At 41.9% G+C, this 15,276-nt stretch overlaps 1 protein-coding gene across 3 annotated transcripts in view; it reads left to right on the top strand.

Annotated features, from left to right (window-relative positions):
• LOC110973988 (plexin-A4-like) overlaps positions 1-15,276 on the top strand; it is a 60,669-nt gene that overhangs the window by 20,245 nt on the left and 25,148 nt on the right. For all 3 annotated transcript variants that reach the window (XM_087135502.1, XM_087135501.1, XM_087135503.1), the window contains exons 7-17: positions 742-895; positions 2,414-2,513; positions 4,577-4,691; positions 6,764-6,898; positions 8,297-8,398; positions 8,844-8,937; positions 9,833-10,014; positions 11,307-11,461; positions 12,319-12,436; positions 13,373-13,518; positions 14,256-14,420. In XM_087135502.1, coding sequence (XP_086991628.1) covers positions 742-895; positions 2,414-2,513; positions 4,577-4,691; positions 6,764-6,898; positions 8,297-8,398; positions 8,844-8,937; positions 9,833-10,014; positions 11,307-11,461; positions 12,319-12,436; positions 13,373-13,518; positions 14,256-14,420 — 1,466 coding nt within the window. The remainder of the gene's footprint in view (positions 1-741; positions 896-2,413; positions 2,514-4,576; positions 4,692-6,763; positions 6,899-8,296; positions 8,399-8,843; positions 8,938-9,832; positions 10,015-11,306; positions 11,462-12,318; positions 12,437-13,372; positions 13,519-14,255; positions 14,421-15,276) is intronic.

Below are 15,276 nucleotides of genomic sequence, written 5' to 3'. Positions count from 1 at the left end.
GGTCATTCATTATGCAGCTCATCTGCTTCGTGACTTCCAGATTGTAATCATGCTATCAGTGGGTATATCTACACATTGTAGCAGCACATGATTTCACACGCTTTCAACCTTTGACAGCCTTGGTGCTATTTCTCACTGATGGCTACGGTTAGCCTGAACACAGGGTTGCCCCAAATTTGCAGGCACAAGTAGATCAGATATGGCCCCCAGCAAATTGAGACATACTGTACATGTATGTGTAAACTAGCGCTCTGATAGAAATGCAATTCAAACCAACTTCTACAGTTCATAGTCGTTACTGAATGGCCCATATGCCCCAGATCTGCAGTCAGAACAAGTTGCATTATACAAGTTTCGTCGGTATAATGTTCTCCTGTAGAAGGACATGCATTCAGTATGACGAAAAACATTTAGCAAGGAAAAGCTGGTCACGGGAATATGGTATGCTCATTTTTTGTCTCCTTCGGGATTTGGAATAATTTCCTAGAATTGGCTACTCTCCATATCTCTGACTGTCTGCCAAGGTTTTCAGAAATGTCACTTTTTATTGGTGTCAGATTTTGTTTTGAAATCACCATTTGCCCCATTACTATTGTTTGTATTTTCATTCTTTATAGAGAGAAGTAGTGTTTATCATTTGGTGATTTCATAAAAACGTGATGGTAACATAGACAGACCCTATAGGGACTTACTAAATGTACAAAAAGTGGTGTGAACAGGTGCGACTTTTATTCCCTACAGATCACGTTGAGAGTTGAACAACTTCCTGATCTTCCTGATGGAGAATCTTACAGCTGCCAATTCAACAGCCTACAATCTCCAGGAAACACCACAGGCAACACCATATTGTGTATGACTCCAGAACCGAGCACCATTCCATCAATTCCTCAAATGGGTAACTGCTGATTGAGAAATATGCGAATCATGCTGGTGTTATGGACTTCAACTTCTATATCAGTTGACTTTTTTTTAAAAACGAAAAATTGTATGATTTTTCAAATGACAGAGAAGAGTTTTAATGAATTTCCAGTTGCACATGTGCAGATGAAGTCTAATCCTCAACATTCTCATGGCACGTTCACATTCAGTTTCAGGAAGCTCACAGCGCTCTTTGTGCTCGCATAAAACACATATTTTCATCTTTTGGTCGAAAGAATCCACTTTGAATCACTGCATGCAACAACAAATTGGGGAATGCATAATTCACTTACTCTGGAGACAATACAAGACTTACTTTCCACCATTTTTACCTCACTGAACCTACTCTTATGACTACTGGTAGTTCACGTTGGGGTAGAACACTGACATCACACAGGTATAACTGAAATCGTCACAAATGCCCGACTATGACCAGAGCAGAAACATGTTTCTGAGTAGGGTTACGAAATCATGTCCTTGAGAATTCTAATGGTACGTTTAACATCATTTATCTCCGGGAACACAAAAAGTCCCAGTAATTTCAGGTCTCAGGAAGCCCCAAACCCTTGTCTTAAACTTCATGGAAATTTTAGCAGCGGACATGTTTTATAGAATTCCAAGCCTTAGAAGCATCATTAATGAGCCAGCTCAGTATTCCACCAGTGCCTGCCTTAAAGCACATTTGAGGTAATTCAGGAACAGCCGTGTGTTTGTGCAAGGCTGCCTATTTTAGTACAGCCAAGTCATGATTTCTCGAAGGACCTTGCTTTTTTTAAATAATGAACTGGCTCATTATCTACTCGCGGAAAACAAACATCAAGGAGCACTAGGCTTAAACTGCATGGCACAATAATGCTCATGATCTCTTTGCCACATTTAGTTTTAACTTATAACTCCTGGCCTATTGCACCTCATAATCTCAGTAATATGGTAATCCTCAGGCTCTGTGGCTCATTATGCCATACTAAAAACTGAGACTCAAGCAACTCGCAACCCCATGGTTTACTTCAGCTTCTGATACGCACTCGTTAAAGTTTATTAAGCTTTAGAATCATTGTGACAGCATTGAAATGTCATGCCATAATCATTGGGAAAAATATCAAAAGCCTGCCACTTTAACACCCCTGTCATCAACCTCAGTTGTCTACCCCTGATGTGGATACTGTTCATATTGGCCCAGAATGATCACATGACAGGGCAGCATAACTGCATGTAGCACTGTTAGACATCATGTCAGCCAGCGTTATATCTTGTACCATGACAGTCATGCACATCATGCACATCTTGCACGTTCCCCTGCAAAGGGACTGCTAATCACTTCTTTTCAAAGAATCTTTTGTCTTCCTTAATTTCCGTCAGAAAAACAATTGTTTGCCCTCAGCTTTGCCCTGGGCACTGTGCGTACCCGAGGGTTTTCATAGCATCCTTAACTTGAACAATTTTTAATTTGCACTTCCCTGAATCCACATATTGACTTTTTTTTTGTTCTTTGCAGAGGATCATGTGACAATGCAGTTGAGCGTTTTTTCTTCAGAGTCGAGCGTGACCTTCATAACTTCAGCTTTCAACTTCTATAACTGTAATAGACACACTTCGTAAGTTTTTAAATTAAGGGACCTCATCACAAGCCTATTTATTCAAATACATTTATGGACAGTGCTGCTTATATCTAGCTTACAATCATGCCATGCCCCAAACTTAAAATAGTTGTGAAGGCATAGGGGCCAACAACCAAAGGAAAGCCTGACGGGGTGAAGTTGTACGTTTTATTTTGCCTTTAGATATATACCGGTAGTAGAAACTTTTTAGATGGAATGTAGCGAGGGTCATTGATGAAGTCAACATTTCCCTTTAGTAATCTTGACACTACTTAATGGGCCGTAAATAAATCACTCTCAGTGAAGCAGGAAATGGTGCTGACCCAGAGATCATAGCCCTCAGGCCAGGTGCTGTTTGCACAGAAGCAAGAGCACAATTGATGCACCCCTGTTTTAAGTGAATTCTTCCTTAATTAGATGTTGGTGTGCTGTTTTGCTGTGTTTGCATATTCTCCCTGAAATGACTGTGCCAGCAGAAGAATTATGTTTTCCAGTGCCATGAAACAATGCAGAAGTTACAGGAAGAAACAAAGGCCTCTTCCTTTGCCACAACATGAATTGCATTTTAATCAGTTGTGGCAAAATGCCAGTTCCTGATTGCAACAGACTTGCAGCCAATTTCAGGAAGTTTTGTTGTCCAATAATAAAGGGCATATCTCAACAGGAAGCATAAGGACAATGTACAAACTTGCCTACCAGTCTCAGAAAATGTTGTTAGAACATCAACAGAACAGGTCAACAGCAGACAGACATCACATGACATGACTGCAAAGTATACCTCGCTTGTGTTGTGCAAAATGTCCCTGCTGTTTTAATTTGTGCAGCAAAAATTGGCCCTATAGGGAACAAAAGACAGTCTTTATGCAGTTTGTTGCATTTGTGCCAATAGATAGAGACAGACACTGACATACAGAAGTTGTACTGCTCTCGTGCATCAAACAGCCACATACAAAGTGTGAAATTAATTCCAGTCAGCCATTTTCTAACCACTTTATTATTTTTCCAACCAAAGGCAGAAATGGTCAGACAAAATGTCATTACTATTTTTATACATGTATATTTCTGGTAATGACACCAAGGATTCTTCAAAAGCACCCTAGGCGCTATAGCTCGCAAACAGAAACCTGTAGAGAGGAGACAGTGAGAAGCAGTTACAGTTTTAGAGATGGGAGGAAAACCCCAAAGGAATATTCTGGGTAAAACCCATGGAATCGGGTAGGGATTGAAAACCCAATCCACATGTAGGCTGAAGCGGGAATCAAACCTGAACCGCAGAGGTGGAAGGCAAGGAAAGAACCACTATTCCAACCTGACTCCTCAGTGTCTGGGAGAAATGCAAAGTTAAAAGTCTCCAAAGCCAAATCTTGTTTTTTTCACTCCAGGTTTTGTGCTTTAAATGTGTTCTTGTGTAAACTTGTCCTATCAAAACCCGGTAATTGTGTTTAACAAAACTTATCGTGCCTGTAGGTTTTGTTGGCCACTTTTATGGCCTGATTTCACACACATTGACATGAAGATTTAGGTTTTATGCCTCAAAATGAGATTAGGGCACTCGGACATTGCCATCCACCTTTCCGTCATAGAATTCATGTGCCTTCAGGACAACAATGCCTTTGACAGCAGTGCGTTCATCAAGGGAAATGGATATTGTGTGTTGCTTGAAACAGGGCAAGGCCAGCTCCAGGATGGAAAGAGGTGATGATGGGGGTGTTATTAACTGGAGTCCCACAGAGAGTGTTCATAAAGGACATGGTTTTCCTTCGTATAGGTTTTAATTTGAAACGTCACTGATCATATAGAGGAGACAGGGGGTTGAAAGGTGTCAGTTCTGTGACAAAATGATATCTGTGGCACACATATGTAGGACGTGGGAACCAAAATAAAGATAGTTGGAAGCCCTGCAGTGTACGTGTATTATTTGCGATTAACAACATGTTTTCTTTGATTTCTCATGCCCTGCATGTTAATGTAGGATACATACTCAGTGGATTATGTTCTAAAGTTTTGCAATATTTCCAGTTTGGTTGTGCTTATTCCATTTTGTTGTCCCTGGGATACAGGTGTACCTCGTGCGTCTCCAGTGACTGGAACTGTGATTGGTGTGTTTATGGCAACAGGTGCACTCACAGGAGCAATGAATGTGCCCAGGGGGACTACATCGTCACTGGAAACAACGTCAGTTACTCTTTCAAATTTGGCCTGTTTTGACCCGAAACGTCTTAAAGTGTAGGAGAGTTTTACAGTGGAAAGCACATTTGCGTCCGTTTGTGGTTTTCACTGATAGTGGCATTGCCATCGATGTTTCAATATTTAAGAGTAAAATGAGTGATTTTCAGGTTGAAATTTTGGTGTCACTGTTGCTTCTGCATCGAAAGAGTCTGGAGTTTGAAGGGGGCGGCAGGTATTGAAACAGTACTATAGCCAAGGGAGGAGTGCACAGACCCCTTGAAAAATAAATCCCATCCTTTTTGCCGCACCCCTCCAGAATCAAAGTTACAAAATAAGGTTTTGAGGGGAAAAAAACAATAATGTGGTGCCTCTTCCATGACATCCAGCCCCTCCCCCTTTCACCCCACCATTGCGAGAATCCTTACTTTGCTACATTAATTGCAACCCTTCTAGCAAAACACATGAATATGCTCTTTTGGAGTGTTGGTGTTCACCTTTCCCCCACCACAATTCTTTCTGATGAAAACAGAGAAGATGCCAGAAAAAAAGGAATTCATTTTATGCAGGTGTCGTCCATGTATGTACACACACATTGAGAGTACAGTATCTCAAATTTCAGAGAGGTCACGCCAACCCGTGTAATTAGGTGGACTCATGTACTATTCCTAAGCTGTGGGGGAATAGGGGGCTGTACATGTCCCCGCAACTCAGTCCAGCTTTGCTTAATGAAAGAAATTCCCACTGCATGGTGCTGACCAAAAGATACATACAAATACACTGTCAAGGCTTCCAAGGTAGGAGCGGGTATTAAGGGACATATTTGGGACCCCCCCATTTTGTAATTAATGGAATATAAATCCTTAACTGATTTCTTGCAAATGTCAAAAACTATGCGACCGCGAAGGGTGCCACCCGTTGTCTGATTCTGCCTACTTTGAGCAGCGCTGACATAAAAAGATTGTAACAAGTGCCCTTTTTACATTTAACACCCCTCACATCAGAATGACCATACACCAACACCAACGGAATAGAGTTGGATGGATATTTTTACAGATAATTGCATTTCATGCAGTGAACATAATGATGTTTCAGTGTGGTACGCCGTATATTGATTGTGCATTTTGGATAAAATAGAGGGATTATAGCACTTGTTTTGGAAGCCAAGTTGTTCACATATGTTTTGAGGAAGTGATTTTCTTTCAGTAAGTTGTTCATGTCTTGTTTATACATCATACATATGTTCTGTTTTTGCTGCTGATGTGAATGTGTCATGATACCGTTGCCGACAAATTGGCATGGCCAGTAGATAAGGCCGACAATTGATCCAGCAGTCTTGGACCCGACTTTTGTGTTTTTTCTTTAATATTTTCATATCATGATGATCACGGATATTGTTCACTCTAGGCTGCTCGAGTTCCACAGCTTCCTGTTTTTCTCGTGGTGATGCCAATTTCAGGGCCTGTGAGCCCAACGCTCACGTTTCAGTACTCGAACTTGGGTTATGGGGGCAGGAAATGGGAGCTGAAATAGCATTTGCAGTCTTCATGTTGCCACTGAAAAGATTTCATAACAGCTTTTTGCTCACACTGTTTTGGGGCTTTCGTTCAAGGAGGGTTTTTCCCCCATGAAGTAATTCTTTGAGAAATAAAAACATTCGAGGTAGCAGCTGGTACTCTATCAGAAGTTCAAAGATTCAGTTTAAACAGTGGTGCGCAAATAATAAACAAGCTAAGTAGCCTTACTGTTGTGGGAATGGGAAATGGGGATATTGCCATCCCCCCCGGCACCATGTGAAATTGTCAGATGTGTACACTGCCTGTGTATAAGATACAGTCTTAATTTCATTCTTAAACATGTGCATCCCTCGATGCCCCCCAAAATTTCACCTTAGTTGCGTCACCGAGTCGGCTGTGTTTAAACAGGATCCTTCCATGTTCATTCTTTCCTTTATCAAAGCTTCCGTCTCAAAGAGAAGATCAGATGCATGCCCCAAATGTTACCGTTGATTGTAGTGCAGCACTTGACGATGAGTTTGTATAGGTGGTATGGTCTTGATACCCGGTTTTTCTGCCTTGCAGAACCCAGATGCCTCCTCAATGCAAGGGCCAGGATTCTGTCCACAGCTGCAACGTCAGATGCAGGAGGTACTCGTGCCGGTGGGCATTACTCGGGAAATATATGTCTCCGCCTCCAACTTGCCCAATGCAACTCAGGTGAAGATTGTACCCATGTGGTGGGCATCTAAGAGAGGGGGGGGCATTCTCAGGGAGGAAAAAAACTCCAACAGAAAAAAAAAAATACAAGAGATCAGAAAGGATAAAGATCACCAGCTCCTATAGAAATGGCTCTGATGAGTTGAATCTCCTTCACTCTATCTTGAGGGTTTTGTTGGTCTGGGAGGGGGACTCTGGAAGGAAATCTCCAAAAGACAAAAAATGAAAAATTACCAGTTCAAAAATCACCAGTTTCCTATAAAAATCCCTCTCGAGTCAAGGGTCCTCCACTCTCTATGGTTTTTCAGTCTGATTCTTTCAAGTGCTTGCTACCGCTGGCAAGGGCTATGCCCCCCACCTTTCAAGTGCTGTCCATGTTTTATTGAGGAAAGGATTTTGTTGCCTGGACTAGGTCATATTGCATTGTGCTTTATCACTGTTATAATGCGTATGCTGCATACTTGGCTGCCTTGTCAAGGCTAAACTGCACATATGAAGCACAATTAACAAGCACATTTCATTGGTTGTACCGTGGTTACAGTAAAGAACACTTCTGACTTTCAGCATCTCTGGTCCTGTCATTTTGAAATCTATTTGTTTTGAATGTCATTTTGAACTTGATTAATCACTTCTTGGCGGGTTGCCTGGTACCGGACACATTGGCTCTATATGAACAGCCGGGGTGCCCGAAATCGGACAAAGGAGCTGGACCTTGTAACAAAAGACTGTACTCGGAACAAAATACCGGGCTACTGGGCATTGCCAACATTTTTTCAGTTGTCAATAGTGGAGGTAATCCATCATTGTTTTGAAAGAGTATACTACTGTTTGTGGTATTCAGTGCAAGTGGATTATGACCGGGTACAAAAGAACTCCAGCGATGAGCAAATACAATAGTGCTGCACGCTAATCTGGCCGCATTTAAAAAGATGCCAGCAGTGCACTGGGCCAATTTCGGGAACAAAAGAAACTTATGTAACACCACACAATCTGGGCTCTTTTTACAAAGTGGCAGGCCTGGCTGAAATACTCGGGCGTCAGTAGATGTTGTCTGTCAGATTAGAGGAGCCACCAGACAGTCACTCGTGTGGGTGCAAACATCCAGTAAATGAAGTTATGGGAATTCATCCTGCAACTTCAAACTAAACCCGGCAGCAAGTGGACAAAGTTCCGTAGCTTGCTGTGTCTTTGTGCAGTCTGGAGTCTTTGAAATTTGTTTCTATTTTTCTATTTAGATTTAACATATTAAAGTTTGGGTGGCGTGTACTGGTACACATGTGCCCCTGCTGAACGTACACACACTGGGTAAACAAAGGTAAACTAATGAAGTTCAACAAAAACACAAAACACAAACAAATTTGAATTGCATGGAACATGCTGTGGATTTATCGTCGACAGTTAACAAAAGACTACCAGTGTGCTTTGAAGGTAGAAGGGGCCTTGCAGACCAGCCCAGCCATCGTGATGGAGCCAGACCGCATACAGTGCAGTGGACGGATGGTAAGATTTGCGTGATACTTTCTCCCTTTTAAAGGAAACCCAGACCAATTTTAGTATATATCTATTCCTTGGTGGTGGTGGGGGTTTTTTTCAGCAATTGCATGACCAGTATTGAAAGGGTAGATGTACGTATTCCTCTGTCTTGAGAGTATTGCATTCCTTATGCAACCCTCAAATCGGTATTGTCTTTTGAAAAACCGCTTCATTGTCCCAGGCCTAATTCTGCCTCAAAAGCCGAAAAGAACGATTTGTGTAGAGAATAATTTCAAATACAATGGAAGGGAAAAGTAATTAAAGGTTTCAGGGAGAAAAATGAACTTAGACACCCCCCCCCTAATTTTTTTTTCCTGTGAAAGAAGTATCACTCCGTCTGTGACCGGTGCTAAAAAGTAAGTTCTCTGTGAGTGGCTTTTCCAGTACATGTCTTACTGCTTTCTTCTTTCAGTACACTTATGAGGCTGATAAGCAAGAGCTGGTGGTACAGTTGAGCATAAGCTGGAATGGTGACAGGCAACTGGATGATCCAGACGGCTTCAATGGTGAGCGACAGTCTCTACTGACTAATCGTACAGTGCTGTGATAGCACCTGGCTAATGCGTAACTCACAATGAAATTTTTCTCTCTAATTGGCAATCCACAACACCCTTTTTTCGACAAGGCATTTAATGTTATATAAACCACACAGTATGACTGTGTATTTACATTTCATAATGCCCGCTGTGACTTGATAATGCCCACTTCGTAACAACCTGCTGGACACGTGGCTATGATGAGACAGTTTAATCCATTCTTACTTGTCTGTGTGCATCACATATGCTCCAAATCCATATAAGGAGATTCTTCTGGACCATTTGCATGCGGAATATACCATAAAATGGACGGGGGTGTTTGGGAAAAGGAAAGTAAAATTCTTGGAACAAAATTGTTCGAAATTTATCATTTATTGACTTTTTTGACTCTGACAAGAAAAGTATTTATGAATGGAAATAAATATGTGCTTTCGGTCTTAAACTAATGCTTAAGACCAGCTCAGGAGAATGAGATCTGATAATGACCTCACCTGTAGTTTGGGCATTAGTGGCGTCCATTCTCTTTAGTTGGTCTTAAACACACGTATAAGACGTGCCAAGCACATTCATTATTTATTCCCTGATGTATGATCTGCCCCACAAGAATGATATCACTGCAGTGTACAGCTTCGAACTCGGGCAGTGAGAACTGACTTCTGAAGTTAATCATCAGCTGTCTTCCCCCCAGCCAGCAACGCTGAACTTTTCATCTCTTTGGTTTTGCCCCGCTGAAATGTAAAGGGTTCAGATATGCCCTCCCCCCCAAAAAAAGTAGGTGCACCTAGACGCCCATTACCAACTACACTAAAACCCAAGTCATGCCAATTGGAAAGCAAAGCATGTTTTTTTTTATTTCTGTATACAGTGACACTCTACAAGTGTGGAGTGGATCGGCTGGACTGCAGTCGGTGCCTTTCAAACGAAACAGCCAGACCGGAGCTGGAGTGCCGCTGGTGTGACAGTCAGTGCTCCTTCAAAGATGACTCCATGTGTGGTAGTGAAGGGCTTGACCCCAGTGACCCATGCCCGGCGCCTGCTCTGACAAAGGTCTCATCAGTGTTGTCGTGGAGTCCGTCACAAGTCCTCCACAAGTCAGTCACAAGTTGTCCAGTCTCAAGTCACAAGCTGGTCAAATGCACTGTGGCAAAATCACTCCCTTGTCTTGCTTCAAAGTTTAATTTACCCTTTGCTAATGGAGCACCCATAATTAGCGCTCTCCCAAACTTGGTGCAAGCTAGTGTAGTTACTTAGCTAAGCAACCAGCAAGCTTGTCTGTGTCATCTTGCTGGTTTGAATCCGTAATGTACATGTCTTCAGCAGTGGTTATTGTAGTCGCTGAACTGAAGATAGGAATTGTGCACTGTGAAGATGTATTATGTTGTACACATTGATTATGTGTGTTGATATGCATGCCATCATTCATTTGTGCTACTTGTGACCTGCCTTGCAGTATGACTTGTGATGGGCTCTGCTACAATTGTGGGTTATCTGTGATGGGCTCTGCTATGATTGTGGGTTATCTGTGATGGGCTCTGCTACAGTCGTGGGTTATTTGCATGTTATTGCCTCTAGCCTGTATAGATATAAATAAAATCTCCTGGATGTGCTTACTGCAAGCATTCAATCAATTTCACAAGAACAAGGTTTCTGCTGACAGAGCCTCTGGATATGTTACAGAAGCTGAGCTTCAAGCTTGGCATAGATCATGCCAGCTTTAACCATTGGAAGAACTTGAGTAGTGTAGCTAAGAACTCTGTAATAATTCAGATTTTGAGCTTCAAGCGTGGCATAGATATTGCCAGCTTTAACCATTGGAAGAGCTTGAGTAGTGTATCAAATGTAGGACTGTGTAATAATTCAGATTTTGAGCTTCAAGCGTGGCATAGATATTGCCAGCTTTAACCATTGGAAGAGCTTGAGTAGTGTAGCAAATGTAGGACTGTGTAATAATTCAGATTTTCAAATGACTGTCTATGGAAACAGTTTACCCACCATCACTGAATATAGATACGTAAGATTATCAAGGACTATAGCAAGCATTAACCATGCATGATGTTGGGCAGTGATGATGACCCAAAGAGAAGCTGCTGCTAGGTAACAGTGCCCTCTTTTGTTTATTTGTAAAGTATTTTAACATTAAACTTATCACACTTCTGTAGTCATGATTGTTTCTGTAGCACTGTAGTACTCCTCCAGTCACTGTGGTGATGTTTTGTACTGTACATTTTTGTTAACATAGCTCCAATTGTGCCTGTGCATTAGTTACCGATCACGTACCGCGTCCCTGACAAACATAACTTTCAACCAATAGCATTCAAGTTTGATTTTTAATAAAACAGGTTGAGCCTGAAACCGGACCAATGGAAGGCAACACCTTCGTCAAAATATCAGGAACCAATATCGGGCGATATTTTGAAGATATCCGCAGCGTGATGATTGGTCAGCAACCGTGTGATCTCACTGATTTGAGAGACCAGTATGTCACTGGACAAAGGTATTCCGATCAGTTTGGAATTGAGAAGAGTTACAGTTGGTAAATTACTGTTAACAGGTCCCCAACTCACTTCGAAACTCTAAATTGTCAGCGCAAAATGTCAAGATTCGTATTTCACCACTTAAGGCAATCTCTACTGCAGCCTAAGTGACAGCTGACGGCTGTCTCCCTCCCCCGTCACAAGCAAAGATTATATAGCGCCGCGTAGCGGTGCAAGATGGGTAATTCTGCCATAAAGGTGTTATCACGATGGGCGCCATTTGAGTGTGAACGTTAATGAACGTGCGTGCCTGTTGCTGCACCTGCACCTGTGCATTAACATGCACTGCGCAGGTGTAGTCCAACCAGAATGGCGCCCATGTGATGACAACATTTTACGTGTATTCATGGTGAAGTTCCCCATCTTGCGCCACTACGCGGCGCTATACGATCTTTGGTCACAAGTTGTCTCCATCCCACCTTCTTGATTCCATTGTTATTACACTCTTGGACTTTTTTTACCAGACAGCCATTCTGGGATCACGTTGTTTGAGTCTACTTTAAGTTGTGCACACTCTGAAATGTGAAAGAGCTTGACTTTTTTGCTATAATTATAGGTATGGCCCAACTTTGAGAAATCTATTCATGTGGATGATAAAAAAAGAAGCATGACTGTTTGAAATCACCCATCCACAAATGAGGATAGAAATCTGTGATTCGCCTCTGCTACACCGGTACATCATCTTTATCCCCATGCACATTAATTATTTAGAAACATTTGTGTGTGGAGTTCCTTGCTTTTGATTCCAAAAGAATGAAAAACTGACTTGTTAACATGGCCTATGCTAAACGCAGTGTCTCTGTCGTTGAATTGGTAGTGTTGGATGCAGGACTGGTGGTATGACACCTGGCTCAGCTCAGCCAATCACCATATCCGTTGCTTCTCCAGGCAGCAGCGATTTGATGAGCACAGGGGATATCACATTCACCTACACGGTAACTTATTGAATGGTTCACTCCATATTCAAATTTCAAACTGTGACTCACTCAGGCAGAATTAAAGTTTGAGCATTCGCCACATGGGATGTGGTTGAGACATCGATACACTTTGGTCAAGTTTGATCGGCAGTCCTTGTAAACCAGTGATAACATCTATGCTGGGCACCAGGCAAAATTTGACCTGTGGTGGGAAGGTAGCTCCTGATTAGACTTTGCTTTGCCTCAGTGATTATTTGACTCACCAGTTGGGATTCAAAAAATGTGGTTTCAGTTTTCCACTGACAGATGAAAATCTTGGTGCATTTTTATCTTGTTTAATAGTTTACTGTGAGATGGCATTTCAGAAAAAGCATCACACTCGCTCATTGTTAAACATGGTGATCACTCTGGGCACGAAGCCAAACTGGCAAATACAAATGCCAGCTGAAGAAGGGAGCTTTGAGGCAGGGAGCCCTTGAAACATTTCCCCTTGCACTGTGCCAACGGAGCCATCCTGCCTTATGTCGGTCAACCTCCAAGTTGCCCAGTTGTTTCTGCCAAGCACATTCTTGGAGTGCACGGGATTTTCACCCAAATATGGTCAATGATCCTAGTCTGTTTGTTTTTCATTGGATATGTTGCAGACCTGATCCCAACAGCAGACAAGATCTGGCACTAGAAGCCAAAACACATGTTATAGTGAGCAAAGCATTAGCCAGTTAAAAATCTACCAGTGATGAGATAATTCAGAACAAATCAGCACTCTAGAAACTCTCAGAAACTATCAAACATGAAAAATACACACCTATCAGGAAAGCATTGTAGCACATTGATCGGTATGGGCAATTTCAATACAGTGATTACAGTGAGTGCTTACATTCCAAGCAATTGCTGTGGCTTATGTTCCACACTGAACTTAAGCTACATGTGGCTATCTTGTCCTGAATCCAACAGAACCCCATGATCACCCAAATCACTCCGCACCAGGGCCCTGCTGATGGTGGCACCGTGGTAACCATCAGTGGAACCAACCTGAACACGGGCAGGGACATCCGAGCCACAGTGGCCTCCAACGTGCCTTGTCTGATTGACCGCGAGAGGTAAAGGCTGAAGCTTTTGCTACCCTCCTTCAACTGCCAAGAGGCCAAGAAATTGAAAAAAATTGCAGCTCAGGTGCCATTTTTCCTGTGCCAACGTGTCAGAGTTTACAAGCCACTCGTGACTCTTCACATGATTGAGATGGGTTCGGGATTTCCACGGTCCTCTCTCTAGTTAGGCGTATACATGCCTATGGGTGCCTGGGAGGGTAGAGGTCACGTTACACTGAACTCAGGCTGCGGCAGAAGCTGATCTCAATGCCCTGTGTGTAGGCGTAATAACTTTGAAGTGCTTTTAGACTTTGATAATAAAGTGCCACAGAAGCACAGGTGACTATTATTACGCTTCTTCAGCAATTAAGAGTTGGTACAGTACACTCCATGTGTATTGACCAGGTCTGTCTTGAGATGAGGGTCACCTGGTGCAAGCTGTTAGGTTCTTGTGCAGATGAGTTTTATCGTACAGTGTGTGTAAATGTACATGCGTCACATGTGAAGTTGAAAAGTTATGTTAAACAGTAAGGCGTCACTTCTTGCAAAATGTAAAATATTTGTAGCTATGTGAATATTCATTTCATTGCTGCAGGTGGTAAAGGTTGCTTTAAGCTCTTAACATGAAACTCTACAGGTTTTTGACTAAACGAAAAATGACCTCTTTTCTAGTTCCGTTGAAACGTGTTGAAGCGTACCCCCATTCAAATTTTAATTGAATGCTGCTTTTGCTATCTCCTTTTACTCAGAGGCAGTGACTCGAGGATGGAGTGTCGCACCACAAACTCCTCCGTGAATGATATGGGCCCGTTGTCTTTGATGTTTGACGGGGCTTTAAGAAGGTCCCAGACCAATTTTACCTACAATCCCAACCCTAACGTCACCGACATCAACCCACGAAAGAGTGTCGTGTCGTAAGTATATCGTCGTACACAGAAGATTTTATGCTAGGCAGATGTTGCTACTCTTTTACCAGTCCGTCAACGCACAGCGCACTAGTTCTTTTTGTTTTTCCTTGGATTTTCTCCCCCAATGCCACAGATTTTGTACATAATTATTTCTCAGTGGCGTTTCGGCCAGTTTTAAATCTCCATCTTAATCAAACTTAATCGAGTAAAGACCCAAGGCATAAGGACATCATGATGACGTTATTAAAAAAAGCAATTTTTTGTTTTGCATATTTGAGATTATCCGATCATCTGGAAATTCGGTTGGGAAGACGTGTGCTGTATAGCAAATATGAAATGATATCATAATGACATCACTTGATTTTTTGAAATGCATTTTATCATTTATTTTTTGGATTATTTTCTTTGATAAGTTTCAGCTTTACTCCAAGTCAGATTATACATTACAGATAAAAAGACCTTCTTGATTAAAGTATCTTTTATGATGATGACATCAAATGATTTAATATGGATCTTTTATTCTTTAACTGATTTTTACATACTCTTCCTAGATGTACTTTGAGTGGATAACTTGTTTGTTATATGTCATCGCATGCCAATCACCAGTCCAGTGACAAGTAAAGGGATTGCAATTGCCTCGGACTCGGACATATTAAGAAGTGGGTGGGGGGAGCAAACTTATTTCCAAGGGCCGAAAAAATCGAACATTTTTTCATCTGACCTTTTATGACTTTTTTGAGAGGTGAGGCTACATCTTGGGGCTTCTTACATGCTTTTTTAAGGGAAAAAACTGAACTAGACCAAAAACTTTGCCTTTCATTTGCTTTGCTAAAAACAAATGGGTCTGTGTTGGTGAGGGCCA

This window comes from Acanthaster planci, linkage group LG04 (genome assembly GCF_054643075.1).
Source record: "Acanthaster planci isolate LZ-2023a linkage group LG04, COTS_SCS, whole genome shotgun sequence".
Lineage (NCBI taxonomy): Eukaryota > Metazoa > Echinodermata > Asteroidea > Valvatida > Acanthasteridae > Acanthaster > Acanthaster planci.
The sequence above is the reverse complement of the archived record's forward strand: the minus strand, read 5'-3'. Positions and strand labels throughout refer to the sequence as shown.